The sequence below is a fragment of the Cervus elaphus genome, chromosome 30 (assembly GCF_910594005.1).
Source record: "Cervus elaphus chromosome 30, mCerEla1.1, whole genome shotgun sequence".
In the NCBI taxonomy this organism is placed as follows: domain Eukaryota; kingdom Metazoa; phylum Chordata; class Mammalia; order Artiodactyla; family Cervidae; genus Cervus; species Cervus elaphus.
The window spans coordinates 12,154,666-12,169,017 of record NC_057844.1 but is presented as its reverse complement, the minus strand read 5'-3'; the positions used below and the strand labels follow the sequence as shown (position 1 = coordinate 12,169,017).

The 14,352-nt window shown below is 36.7% G+C and overlaps 1 protein-coding gene across 1 annotated transcript in view; it reads left to right on the top strand.

Annotated features, from left to right (window-relative positions):
• SUGT1 (SGT1 homolog, MIS12 kinetochore complex assembly cochaperone) overlaps window positions 1-14,352 on the top strand; it is a 42,978-nt gene that overhangs the window by 12,907 nt on the left and 15,719 nt on the right. Inside the window, exons 8-10 of the mRNA XM_043892472.1 lie at window positions 212-246; window positions 1,979-2,075; window positions 5,761-5,868. Coding sequence (XP_043748407.1) covers window positions 212-246; window positions 1,979-2,075; window positions 5,761-5,868 — 240 coding nt within the window. The remainder of the gene's footprint in view (window positions 1-211; window positions 247-1,978; window positions 2,076-5,760; window positions 5,869-14,352) is intronic.

The following is a 14,352-nucleotide window of genomic DNA, read 5'->3' as shown; positions in this document are numbered from 1 at the left end:
ATAAAATTTTTAAAAATGTTGAATATTCTGATTTTTGTGAAGATGAGTATTATTTAACATTGATGTATACCATGCTTTGTAGGAAGTTTTCATGTAATTATTCCATATCAAAGTAACTGTAGCACTGGGTAAATTAATAATACAATGCATGTTTAATATGCAGTTACTAAACTAACTCGTAAATCTTTCTCTTTCGATTTGCCCAAATCAGTCTGCATCCCAGAGGACTCATCAGTCAAAAATCAAGTAAGGATTTCTTTTTCATAATGCATGATAAATGAGCCTAAAGGGAAAAGAAACCCTGTTATTAGTAAGCAAGTCCCTACCTGTCATTTAAGTATTTCTTAGTTTTTAAGATAAATCTTACTAAAGCCTTGAAAAACTATAGTTGTAAGTCCATTAACCAATTTGAATTAGTGCTCATATTAAGGTTAACTTAAAACTTGCTTCACATGGTTGCATATTATGTCATCTTTCCATATATTGAGAATAACCTCTTACATTTAAGTTGTTGTTATTACATAGGTCAGTAAGTTAGTAGTAGACCTGATAATATTGTAACTTTACCTGCCTTTTATATTTGGAGTAAATTTTTCATGGAATAATTCTGCATGCATTGAAAGTTACTTGCAGAAGGCAGCAGTTACAATCATGAATGTAAGTAGCAAGTGAGGATCCCTGATACATGGTGTATTTATTGAATCAGTGTGGGATTATTTTATATATATTCTATACTCCAAACACCGTAATTATTATTTCAGTTTATGTATCCTTCCCCTGCCCGGGGGGTAGGGTACATAAACTGAAATAATAATTATGATGCCGGGCAGGGGTAGGGTACATAAACTTAATAAATATGGTGTTTGGAGTATAGGATATATATAAAATAATCCCACAATGGTTTAATAAATATACCTCATATCAGTGCACCGTGCTTCATCCTGGGAATGTAATAGTGGCAGAATAGATCAATAGCTCTTCTCTCATAGAGTTAATCTAGTCTAATTTGAAAGTGAGGATCCCAGCTTTCAGAGGGAAAGATACACATGATTAGAATTTCTCGACACACCAATCTTCCCACATACTTTGAGATTGTAGATGCTGTATTTAATGCTGTGCCTGACAGAATGAGTTGAATTATTTTATTTTATTTTATTTTTGAGTTGAATTATTTTAATTTTAGCTCATTTACTCCTGCTCCCTGTGCTCAGGACTGTTTGCCCCCAGCTTCAGTAAAGAGATCCTAGAATATGGGGTCAGGTCCAGTGTATCCCCTGCTACTGACTTAAACTGATTGCCGTATCCTTCTGAGCCTTTTTTGTTTTGTTTTGTTTTTGTAAAATTGGGATAGAACTGTTTACTTCTTAATATTAGGTTGAAATGAGAGGGTAAAACTATTGCTGACTAGGACTGTGATCTGTTTAGGATAAATTTTATTGTTTATTCTTAAAATACCCTGGCGGTCCAGTGGTTAAGACTCCTAACTTCCACTGCAGGGGGCATGGGTTTGATCCCTGGTTGGGGAACTGATCCCGCATGCTGCGTGGCGTGGCCAAAAAGAAAAAAAATTGGCTTAAGCACAACACTACTGGGGATACTTTAGAACTAAAAAATTATGTAAATTATTAAATCCACTGGAGAGAGTTGGGGCATCATCTACCTTATTTTCTCTTCCATTAGTGTGTGAAAGTGAAGTGAAGTGAAGTCACTCAGTCGTGTCCGATTCTTTGTGACCCCATGGACTGTAGCTCCTCCGTCCATGGGATTTTTCCAGGCATGAATACTGGAGTGGGTTGTCATTTGGAATTGGTTACATAAAATTATTTCTGTGAGCCAGCAGCTGCTTTGCTATTTTGTTCCTCAAGGTGGAGCTCTTGTTGTTCATCAGATTGTAACTTTTATCTTGACCAAGCAAAGAAGCAACAACTTTAAGAAATCCAGAAGTTCTGTTTTAAGTTTCCTTTTTCTTTTTTAATAGGTATGACTGGTATCAAACAGAATCTCAAGTAATCATTACACTTATGATCAAGAATGTTCAGAAGAATGATGTAAATGTGGAATTTTCAGAAAAAGAGGTCATTATAGTCTTTGAGTTATTTTTTATTGAGATTAAATACTTTTATTTATAAATGTGTGTGTGTGTTCAGTTGAGTCTGACTCTTTGCAACCCCAGGGACTATAGCCCACCAGGCTCCTCTGTCCATGAAATTTTCCAGGCAAGAATAGTGGGGTGGGTTGCCATTTCCTACTCCAATTTGTAAATATAAATAAATATATATTGCAGAATAATTTATAGCAATCTACCAAGTATATGTCATTTCTTCGTGAGATAATATGGAAATGCTGATGAAAATCTGAAGCATTGCTTTTCCATTTGGATCATTTTAAGTTTTCAGACAAGAGAATTTGTACTGTAGGTATAGCTGGATGTGCATTGTTTCCTCTTTAGATTTGGGATTTAAAGCAGAACTTGGTTGGTAAATATAAAAGACACAGTAGGAAAGTTCAGACACATTATAACCATGCTTTGGTTACATTTGTGTGGTACACTTAATGGAAAAGGTCTGCTTCTTTGATATGACTTTAACCATATTAAATGAGTTGACTTTTTTGATAACTTGGTTTCTTAGCATTTAATGGAAAACCTTGTGATAGATATTTAAGAGTTTGTGGTAGAACTAGATGTTTTGCACAAGAATGCTTTTTTTTTTTGTTGCATGCTGTACTATTTGGCCCTTGTATCTTTTTTTTTTATTTTTATTTTTTTTTATTTTTGTCATACATTGATATGAATCAGCCATAGATTTACACGTATTCCCCATCCCGATCCCCCCTCCCACCTCCCTCTCCACCCGATTCCTCTGGGTCTTCCCAGTGCACCAGGCCCGAGCACTTGTCTCATGCATCCCACCTGGGCTGGTGATCTGTTTCACCATAGATAGTATACATGCTGTTCTTTTGAAACATCCCACCCTCACATTCTCCCACAGAGTTCAAAAGTCTGTTCTGTATTTCTTTGTCTCTTTTTCTGTTTTGCATATAGGGTTATCGTTACCATCTTTCTAAATTCCATATATATGTGTTAGTATGCTGTAATGTTCTTTATCTTTCTGGCTTACTTCACTCTGTATAAGGGGCTCCAGTTTCATCCATCTCATTAGGACTGATTCAAATGAATTCTTTTTAACGGCTGAGTAATATTCCATGGTGTATATGTACCACAGCTTCCTTATCCATTCATCTGCTGATGGGCATCTAGGTTGCTTCCATGTCCTGGCTATTATAAACAGTGCTGCGATGAACATTGGGGTGCACGTGTCTCTTTCAGATCTGGTTTCCTCAGTGTGTATGCCCAGAAGTGGGATTGCTGGGTCATATGGCAGTTCTATTTCCAGTTTTTTAAGAAATCTCCACACCGTTTTCCATAGCGGCTGTACTAGTTTGCATTCCCACCAACAGTGTAAGAGGGTTCCCTTTTCTCCACACCCTCTCCAGCATTTATTGCTTGTAGACTTTTGGATAGCAGCCATCCTGACTGGCGTGTAATGGTACCTCATTGTGGTTTTGATTTGCATTTCTCTAATAATGAGTGATGTTGAGCATCTTTTCATGTGTTTGTTAGCCATCTGTATGTCTTCTTTGGAGAAATGTCTGTTTAGTTCTTTGGCCCATTTTTTGATTGGGTCATTTATTTTTCTGGAATTGAGCTGCAGGAGTTGCTTGTATATTTTTGAGATTAATCCTTTGTCTGTTGCTTCATTTGCTATTATTTTCTCCCAATCTGAGGGCTGTCTTTTCACATTGCTTATAGTTTCCTTTGTTGTGCAAAAGCTTTTAAGTTTCATTAGGTCCCATTTGTTTAGTTTTGCTTTTATTTCCAATATTCTGGGAGGTGGGTCATAGAGGATCTTGCTGTGATTTATGTCTGAGAGTGTTTTGCCTATGTTCTCCTCTAGGAGTTTTATAGTTTCTGGTCTTACATTTAGATCTTTAATCCATTTTGAGTTTATTTTTGTGTATGGTGTTAGAAAGTGTTCTAGTTTCATTCTTTTACAAGTGGTTGACCAGTTATCCCAGCACCACTTGTTAAAGAGGTCTTTTTTCCATTGTATATCCTTGCCTCCTTTGTTGAAGATAAGGTGTCCATAGGTTCGTGGATTTATCTCTGGGCTTTCTATTCTGTTCCATTGATCTATATTTCTGTCTTTGTGCCAGTACCATACTGTCTTGATGACTGTGGCTTTGTAGTAGAGTCTGAAGTCAGGCAGGTTGATTCCTCCAGTTCCATTCTTCTTTCTCAAGATTACTTTGGCTATTCGAGGTTTTTGTATTTCCATACAAATTGTGAAATTCTTTGGTCTAGTTCTGTGAAAAATACCGTTGGTAACTTGATAGGGATTGCATTGAATCTATAGATTGCTTTGGGTAGAATAGCCATTTTGACAATATTGATTCTTCCAATCCATGAACACGGTATGTTTCTCCATCTGTTTGTGTCCTCTTTGATTTCTTTCATCAGTGTTTTATAGTTTTCTATGTATAGGTCTTTTGTTTCTTTAGGTAGATATACTCCTAAGTATTTTATTCTTTTTGTTGCAATGGTGAATGGTATTGTTTCTTTAATTTCTCTTTCTGTTTTTTCATTGTTAGTATAAAGGAATGCAAGGGATTTCTGTGTGTTAATTTTATATCCTGCAACTTTACTATATTCATTGATTAGCTCTAGTAATTTTCTGGAAGAGTCTTTAGGGTTTTCTATGTAGAGGATCATGTCATCTGCAAACAGTGAGAGTATCTTGAGTTTTCTTGAGATTTAAATGTATATGTTATGAAACATACTCTGTTCTTAGGTATATAAGAATTTGTCTGAAGAATACCAGATTTTTTTATTTTATTTTTTTGATTGGAACATTTAGTCCATTTACATTTTTCCCCTTTTTTGTCATGGGCAGTGCTGTTTATTTTTGGAGTATAGTTGCTTTACAGTGTTAGTTTCTTCTGGGCAACAAAGTGAAGCAGCTGTGTGTATACATACATCCCTTTCCTCTTAAGCCTCCTCCTTCCTTTCCCCGCACCACTCCCTGGATCATCCCGGAGCACTCAGCTGAGCTCCTGCTGCCGTATAGCAGCTTCCCACTGCTGTTTCACACACCATAGTGTATACATGTCTCATCTACTTGCTCAGTTTGTCTCCCCTCCTCTTCTTCCCTTCCCCACCCCCGCCATGTCCACATATCTGTTCTCTGTTTTCTTCTCTGTTCCTGCCGTGCAAACAGGCTCATCTGTTACCATCTTTCTACATTCCAGATACATGCTTTGTTACACGATACTTTTGTTTTTGTCTTTCTGACTTTATGACACACTCTAGATCTATCCACATCACAAATGACCCAATCTTGTTCCTTTTTATGGCTGAGTAATATTCCATCATGTATGTGTGTGTACACACCCATATATATGTATATATACACATCACATTTTTATCCATTCATCTGTTTGATGCACATTTAGGTTACTTTCATGTCTTGGCTGTTGTGAATAGTGCTGTAGTGAACATTGAGGTACATGTGTCTTTTTGAATTATGAAGGATACCAGATTTTTAAAAAGGATTATTTCGAGATTCCTAAATCTTATATTCTGTATAAGGTTTTAAAAATACTCTGCAACAGTACTATAGTTCTGTAATTATAGTCAGCTTAAGTACTTTACCCTTCTTTAAATTAATTTATAAAATGTGCTCCTAATTTTATGTTCATTAGTTGTCTGCTTTGGTGAAACTTCCTTCTGGAGAGGATTACAGTTTGAAACTGAGACTTCTTCATCCTATAATACCAGAGCAGAGCATGTTTAAAGTACTTTCAACAAAGGTAAGACCATTGAAAAGGGTTGTCATTGGTAATCTTTTCAAAATATAGGAACATTGGTCATCTAATTATCCCTGTGGTTGTAAACTTAAGATCCTTCTAGCCACAAATGTTTAAATTAAATAAGAATGGTAGTTTTTGAATAATAGTTTTTCCCCTCCCCTAATTCTAGGAAAATGGAGTTTAAAAATCTAACCTCAGCAGTGTTTATATGCTTATTAAGATCGGTATAGTGCTTCTTGATAAACAGTTTCCACTGAAGATACAATGATCAGCATCTTTTTAAGATTTGATACTCACAGTGTTTCATGTCTTGAACTTGTCAGTTTGGTCCATTGTGATATATAAATGCTTTTCTCACGCTTCCCTATGGAGATAAAAATACAGACTATTATAAAGATGAATCTGGTGTCTTGTTTTTTAGTAAAGCTGAATTTTAGGTTACTGTGTAATGAGGGATTAATTAATTGCAGTTTGAATAACTATAATTTATAGATTTGTTTATATTTTCAAAAAGTAAAAATATGCAATAGAATTGAAATTCATGGAATATATCAGCTACCAGTCAGAAGATGTAGTGAGAGTGTAGTAGGATAGAAGTGTAATTTAGCAGAAAAAATACTGAACTGAAAATCAAAAAATCTGACTCTGGTTCCTTGCTTGCTCTGTAAGTGTAGACTAGTCACATATGATCATAGGGCATGATTTCCATTATCTTGTGAAAATGAGAGAACTATGGACTTTGAAGTCTGAAATCCTTTCACCTGTAAGATTGCATGAGGGTGTATGATGAGAAAGAATGATATGAATAGATTTTTTGCATTACTACACCTTTTCTATACACATGTTCTGCAGCTTACTTGGTTATTTAACTTTTGAGCTGTGTGAATTTCCCACTCATAGACTAGAATCAGGGTTGGCTTATGTCATGAAGAATGATAACTGGGCCTGCAGGAAGAAGAAAGCATCTGCAGAGGGTTGGAGCAGGAAGTGCAAAGTAAAGAAGCAGTAGTGTTTGCATCTAGTTAAAAATGATCTGCTTAAAACTATTTGAAGAGTGAAACATACAGAGCTGTTTACTTAGGAGGCAGAGATAGGAAACCGTTGTTTGGATGACAGAAAGTGAGAAAAAGGATGACATCTTATGAAGATTTTAGTCTTACCGGCCCTGTCTACATTGGACAGAATTTGTTTAATAATATTGGGTAAAATAAGCGGAGAACTATAACTCGATTTGACAGGGAGCTAACTGAGCGACTGAACTGAACTGAAGTCAGAATATTAGGAGTTGGCATTTTTGTACATCTTTCTGTTGAGAGATTGTTAATGCATGTCTTTTTTTTTTTTTTTTTTTTAATGCATGTCTTTTTGAAGTAATTGATTTGTGTGAAAATATGGCAAATAACTTCAAAACCTGTTTCCACTTTGTATAATGGAATAGGGTATTTGGTGACTACACAAGTCTGTGTGGCAAGAAGCGAGGCTCTAACTAAGCACTGTCACATTTTTTATTCTCCTTTGAATCTTGTGAGTGCTTGTTGTTTGTAACCATTCCCCAAAGCCCTCTTACTGTTTTCCCAACTTACCTTTCCCCCCCTTGGTCCTTTCTTTAAATGCGACATAGCTACTACCCTTCCCTGTATGGTAGTTTGTTTATATGTACATTTATTTCCCTCACTTTCTGTAAGTCTTCTAAAGATAAGCTGTCATACTTGGGTCTCTGTATGTGCTTCAGGGAAAGTTGCCAGATAAAGTACAGGTGGTGGTGGTTTAGTCGCTAAGTCATGTCCGACTCTTGCAACCCCATGGACTGTAGTCTGCCAGGCTCCTCTGTCCAAGGGATTTTCCAGGCAAGAATACTGGAGTGGGTTGCCATTTCTTTCTCCAGAGGATCTTCCCGACCTAGGAATTGAACCCTGGTCTCCTGCATTGCAGACAGATTCTTTACCAACTGAGCTATGAGGGAAGCCCTAAAGTACAGGATGCGCAATTAACTTTACATACAGTAAATAATTTTAAGATACAAACATGTTCCATTCACTAAATTTGGCAGTCCTAGCCCTGTACACTGTATGTCATGAGTAGGTGGTCAGTAATTGTGCAGAGAATGAATTTAAATTGGGTTCTGATACTGGCCTTACCAAGTTTGCAGAGTTGTAATAAGTGTCTTTATTCTTAGGTTTACAGGTAAAAAGAAACTGAGGTTCACGGACTTCAAATCCTTTCCCCAAGTTTCAAGTTACTAAATTGTTCAGCATGGCCCAGGAAGAATACTTAGATTTTTGTAAAGCAAGTGTTTCTTTTCTTAGGTTTGTCTAAGTTCTGGACTAAAGAATTTAGATTTGAAGGATATATTCTGGAGGATGATTATTTTTACTGTCCTAACCCAAAGTAATATATTTTACTTTGTTAAGCTATCTGTTTTTAAGCTGTGTTTTATGGGAAACAAATGGAAAGAATTGTACCTAATTAGATCCTAAGGGAAATGACATTTTTGAATCCTTTTTTATACAGCAGAGGGAGTCAGTATTAAAATATTGAAAATAAAATCTTTCTCTGGGTTACTGAGGCTTATCTATTGATGTCACTAGAAGGGAAAAATAGTAATTTTCTTTTCATATGTTTGCAGGTGGATTGAGAAAAGGGTGCATTTTGCTTGGGAAAATCTGCTTGATACTAGAGATTCTGTAAAATCTGTGGTTTGAAAGGGCTGTTTCTTTGCCTTTTGAGAATCCTGTTTTCTTTCCCACCTTCAAATAGTGCATGTTGCATATTTATGTATAACTGTTGCTTAAGTGTTATTCAAGTGAAATATAATTTGCAGTGAAGATAGGAAGAGGTAAGTACCCTTCAATTATTGAAATAGCATTTCTTAACTTTTTTTTTTTTTTTGCCATGCCACACGGCTTGCAGGATTTTAGTTCCTTAACCAGGGATTGAACCTGGGCCCCAGCAGTGAAAGCGCCAAGTCCTAACCATTGGACTGCCAGGGAATTTCCCTTAACTAAGTATTTTATAGTATAGTGTCTAATGTCTTTTTTTAAAGTCAGAATTCATATATATATATATTTTAGTACCACTGGTAGTTATTTCTACCTTCTACTGAATATCTGCCTACATATCTGCCTGCTGATCCATTTTTTTAAATTAAGAAACTAATTTTTTTATTTCATTTTGTTAATCTCCTGACAGTATTCTCTCAACACAACCACAGGATTTATCTTCAGTAACAGCTATGCTGTAAAATACTCATTTTAAAGATTAATATTCACTCCAAGAAAAATTGCTATTGTAGAAATGTTCTTGCATTCCTATTTTTAGAGTAATTTTTTGTATTATGTCAATATAAAATATGAAGGCTTTTAACTGGAATTGTGGGAAATAAAAATGTGTGTCTTAGAGACAGGTAGCCTCCTTGTCCCTTCTTAACCCACTAAAATTTTACAAGTTTTAGTATTCTTTTTTTAAATATTCATGGAAGAATCTTAATTATGATCTGATAGGATTGGAGGTGTCTGGTCAGGATACTCCTGCTTTTTTAAACACAGATGTGTGTAGGGTTTCGGATTATTGTTTTGTTAGTGCTTTTGATGTGGTAGTGGTGGTAATAAGGTGTCTTTTTTTTTAATAACTGTTTAGTTGCTGATATCCACAAATTGCAGATCTTGGAGTATATTCTTGCTGCCTTTTCTATTAATGTATATATGTATATTTTCGAAAGAAAAGGATTTTACTGTCCATACTATCTGTAGCTGTCTTGTTAAATTTAGCGTGCATTATGGATTTTTTTTTCATGTTATTAGATGTTTTTCAGCAAAGTATTTCATCATATGCATTTACTGTAGCTTATTTAGCCAGTGTCGTGTTGTGTGACCTGTAAAGAATTACAGTAGCTAACTGTTTTGATAGCTGTGTATTATCCTATGTAATCCTCCCAGTTACTACATGGTGCCAGTATTGTTACTACCTTTTTACAGCTATGGAAACTGAACCCAGAGATGTGAAATAATTTGCTCAGATGTTCGAGCTAATTGTAGCAGTGATGAAGAAGATACTCATAATAGCATTCACTTATTTGCCAGACACAGTGCTATATTGTTTTCATATATCGTTTTGTTTAATCCTCATAAGAACCCTGAGTGAGCTATGCCCTTGTTATTGTTCAGTCACTGAGTTGCATCTGATCCTTTGCAACCCCACAGACTGCAGCACGCCAGGCTTCCCTGTCCTTCACTATCTGTTGGAGTTTGCTCAGATTCATGTCCATTGAGCTGGTGATGCTGTCTAACCATCTCCTCTGCCGCTCTCGTCTCCTCTTGCCTTCAGTCTTTGCCGGCATCAGGGTCTTTTCCATCGAGTCAGCTCTTCGCATCAGGTGGCCAATGTATTAGAGCGTCAGCTTCAGCATCAGTCCTTCCAGTGAATGTTGAGGGTTGATTTCCTTTAGGAGTGACTGGTTTGATTTCCTTACAGTCCAAGGGACTCTCAAGAGGCTTCTTCAGCACCACAGTTCGAAAACATGAGTTTTTCGGTGCTCAGCTTCTTTATGGTCCAACTTTCACATCCATGTATGACCACTGGAAAAACCATAGTTTTAACTATATGGACCTTTGTCAGCAAAGTGATGTCTTTGCTTTTTAATACTCTTGTCTTGGTTTGTCATAGTTTTTCTTCCAAGGACCAAGCATCATTTAATTTCATGGCTGCAGTCACCATCTGCAGTGATTTTGGAGCCCAAGAAAATAAAGTCTGTCACTCCTTCCACTTTTTCCCCATCTATTTACCTTGCAGTGATGGGACCAGATGCCATGATCTTAGTTCTTGAATGCTGATGTTTTTGGTTTTTTTTCTTTTTAATTAATTAATTTTAATTGGAGGCTAATTACTTTACAATATTGTGGTGGGTTTTGCCATACATTGACATGAACCCGCCAGAGGTGTACATGTGTTCCCCATCCTGAACCCCCCCGCCCCATCCCATCCCTCAAGGTCATCCCAGTGCACCAGCCCTGAGCACCCTGTTGCATGCGTCAAACCTGGACTGGCGATCTGTTTCACATATGGTAGTGTACATGTTTCAGGGCTGTTCTCTCAGATCATCCCACCCTCACTTTCTCCCACAGAGTCCAAAAGTGTGTCCTTTATGTCTGTATCTCTTGCTGTTTCGCATATAGGGTCATTGTTACTATCTTTCTAAATTCCATATATATGCGTTAATATACTGTATTTGATGTTAAGCCAGCGTTTTCACTCCTCTTTTACCCTCATCAAGAGGCTCTTTAGTTCTTCTTCACTTTCTTAATAGGTAGGCCTTATTATTCCCATTTTACCAAGAAACTAGGCCTCAGTGAGATTTGTCATACATCCAGCAAGTGACACCTGTTTGACTCTTCTCTTTCAGAATTACACTAGCTAATTTTGACTTGTTCACAACTTCTGCTTATTTGGCTCCCTCATCTCTAAAATATGGATGGTTTTTCCTTGTAACAGGGCTTTTCTGTTGCGTGAGATATATAAAGCACTTATTACATGGGGCATGTAATAAGTGCTCAATAAGTATTGCTGCTGTTATTTAATTTTCATTATTTAGATTTTTATTCAGGTTGTAAAATCAGTAAATGCACATCATAGAAAATTTGGAAAAATATTAGGGAGCTGAGAAAGTAATGCCTCATTACTGATGACATTTTGGCATACGTCCTTCCAGATAATTAGGTATTTCCCAAAACTTAGGTCTGTCGCTCACAGAATGGACACTGGAACTTTTTGTTCATAGGAGTGTCTCTTCTGATTGACTTCTTCAGGAAGAACCGAGGTGGTGAGGGGCCCTCGGCACCAGCTCAGCGCCCTGCTCTAAGTAGGCGCTCAGTACTCATCTGAGCTGTGCTGTTACAACATTGGGAACGGTCATGCATGCATTACCATCCTTTGCATTAAAAACATTACAAAACGATTTGGGAATAAAAATAAAGACGGGAGATGTGCATTCTGGCCTCTGGGAGACTGAGCTCTTCTAAGCGTTTTGATACGAAGTTAAATGTGCAAAGAGCTGAGTGAGAGAACCTTGGGAAAGCTGCGTTGTAAAGATCAGGGAACACTGATGACTGCATCTTTGAAACAGATGGTTCTCAAAAGTTTGCCAAAAAAAAAGTTGACCAGTAAGCTGCACAGCTCTTGTCTCTGGTAAAGATTCCTTCACCATTAATCTGTTGTAGTAAGTAAAGACTCATCTTTATTTAAGAAGATGGTGTCTGGATGCTGTAACCCTTTAGACGTAATGGCTTTTCTTTAAATCTAAAGTTCCTTTCATTGGAAAAAATTAAATTTTCTGCTGTGCAAAGGAGAGCTTAGAAATGGGTAGTAGTACACATGATATTGAACACTGACAACCCAGCACACGGGGATTCTTACTAGTAGTCTGTGAATCCTGCTTGGGACCTTGTGGCACATTGAAAGCCTTCTCTGTGCCTGTGAGAGCTGCATTCACGCAGATCATCAAAGTTTTAAGTTATCTTTAAATTACTTTTGACTTAAATGAAAATAGAATGGCTGATTAATAGTCCCAGTAAAAATATCTGAAGTTGGACTGGTGGCATTTCAAAAAGTATCTATCAGAATCACTTTTAAGAGCATATGTAAGCACTGAAAGTGAAGTAGATATAAAAAGGATTTCACAGAAAATTAGTCTCTCCCCTTTTGCCTTTTAAGAAAGCCGCTTTAAATGCTTTATTCTGTGCATTTCTTTTAATGAATGGAGTAAGTATAATTTCGAGTTCAGGTCAGCTTGTCTCAGTTGAAGTAGGTTGTTACTTAGAGCTCTGACTTTGACTTTATAAAGGCCTTTTTGTTCATAATGCACAATTACTCAGGTTGTAGTGGCTTTCAGAGATGCCAGTGCTAGTGTGTGCTGCTATTCAGGTGAAGCGAGGGACTTTTTATAGACAGTTCCTAGTGCAGGAAAACGTGGTGTGAGCATAGGGTGCCTGTGGCTGAAGTTAGTTAAGGAGACTGGTGATGTACGCATTGCTTGTGAAGTCGTCATTTCTAGGTAAGTTGAAAATTAAAGGAGCAAGATGCAGTTTTAAATTCTGGTATATTAATAGTCCTTTTCAGTAATTATTTTTGTGTCATTGCTGACTTGGATTTCTGTCCCTTTTGGATAAAGATCCCAACAGTGACAACTGAAAATGACCAGAGTGCTCATATTGTGTATGAGAAAATATTGGTAGTATTTTGCTTTATAAAAGTTAAGTCATAGTTCACTTTACAGAATTCTGGAGATCCTTTTAAATGTTTGTTTTTATTCATGTATAATTTAAATATGTATGTTACATTTAAAAGACTGATCTTTTGGCTTCTTTTCCAGTGAGATTTGTTTCATGTTGTCTCTAGTGAAAACATTTTTTGTTACATTTCTGGGCACCTTAAGAAAATACTCAGACCACACCCCTTTCACACCCGTTACTTCATATCTGACTGAAAATACTGGTAGATTTCTGTTAGTGTTTTGTTAAAGTATTTTAAAATGAAGATTTTAAAGATTTTTCTTCCTAAACTATTTTGGTAGAAAGATTACCAGCAATTGCTAACTTAAATGATTCATGTTCATCAAATAGATCAAAGAACCAAAGTGGACATAATAGGCTTGTCTTTTGGGTTTTTTCCTACTTAAAAAAGTCATAATTATTTTCTTAGGAAAAACATTGGAATATAAAATTCTAACTTGAGTCTTAAAACTATTTGGGTAATGGTTATTACTGTGTTTACCAGCACTATAAATGCTGATTTTTGCTGGGCTAAAATTGGGGCTGAGAGCATTATTTGAATAAAGAGAACATAAGGTGATGTAAGTGCTCTGTGAGTGTATGTTAGGGCTAACATAGTGCTCTGTGAGTATATACTAGGTAGATTCTAGGGGGACCAGCCTTGATTAGAGAGTAAAAGATGCTTTTAGGATGCTTTTAACGTTTCATTGTAATAAGCGGCCTTAGTTTAGCACTCAGAAGCTCTTTCATAGTCTCTTACACCTTTTTTTTCCATCTGTATTTTTCACTGCTTTAACGAAAATCCTGGACTTGAGGCAAACCTGGTCTTCTCTTCACTGCCTGATAACACTGTCCTTTCACACCTCAGGGCTCCAGTTTTAGGCAGTTCACTTTGCATCTGGAGACCCTTTCCATCACTGCAAATGCTCCTGCCTCTCACAGCCCTCAAGGTGCCTGGAAACCTTCCTGTTCACAGCCAGTGTGATCTCTCCTGAGTGTTTAGAACAATTATTTGCCTTTCTTCAAGTGCTTCACATACTACTGAGTGGTCAGGGATGTTCCTTTAATATGTAAAAAAATCCCTCACATTCCTGAAGACTATACCTTGCTCACAGTAGATGTTGGATGATTATTGAACCAATGATTGTAAAAATGTTACCATTACTTGTGTTATCAAAGCAGGTCCATTTACCCAATGCACAGTAAGCCGAACATTAAGACA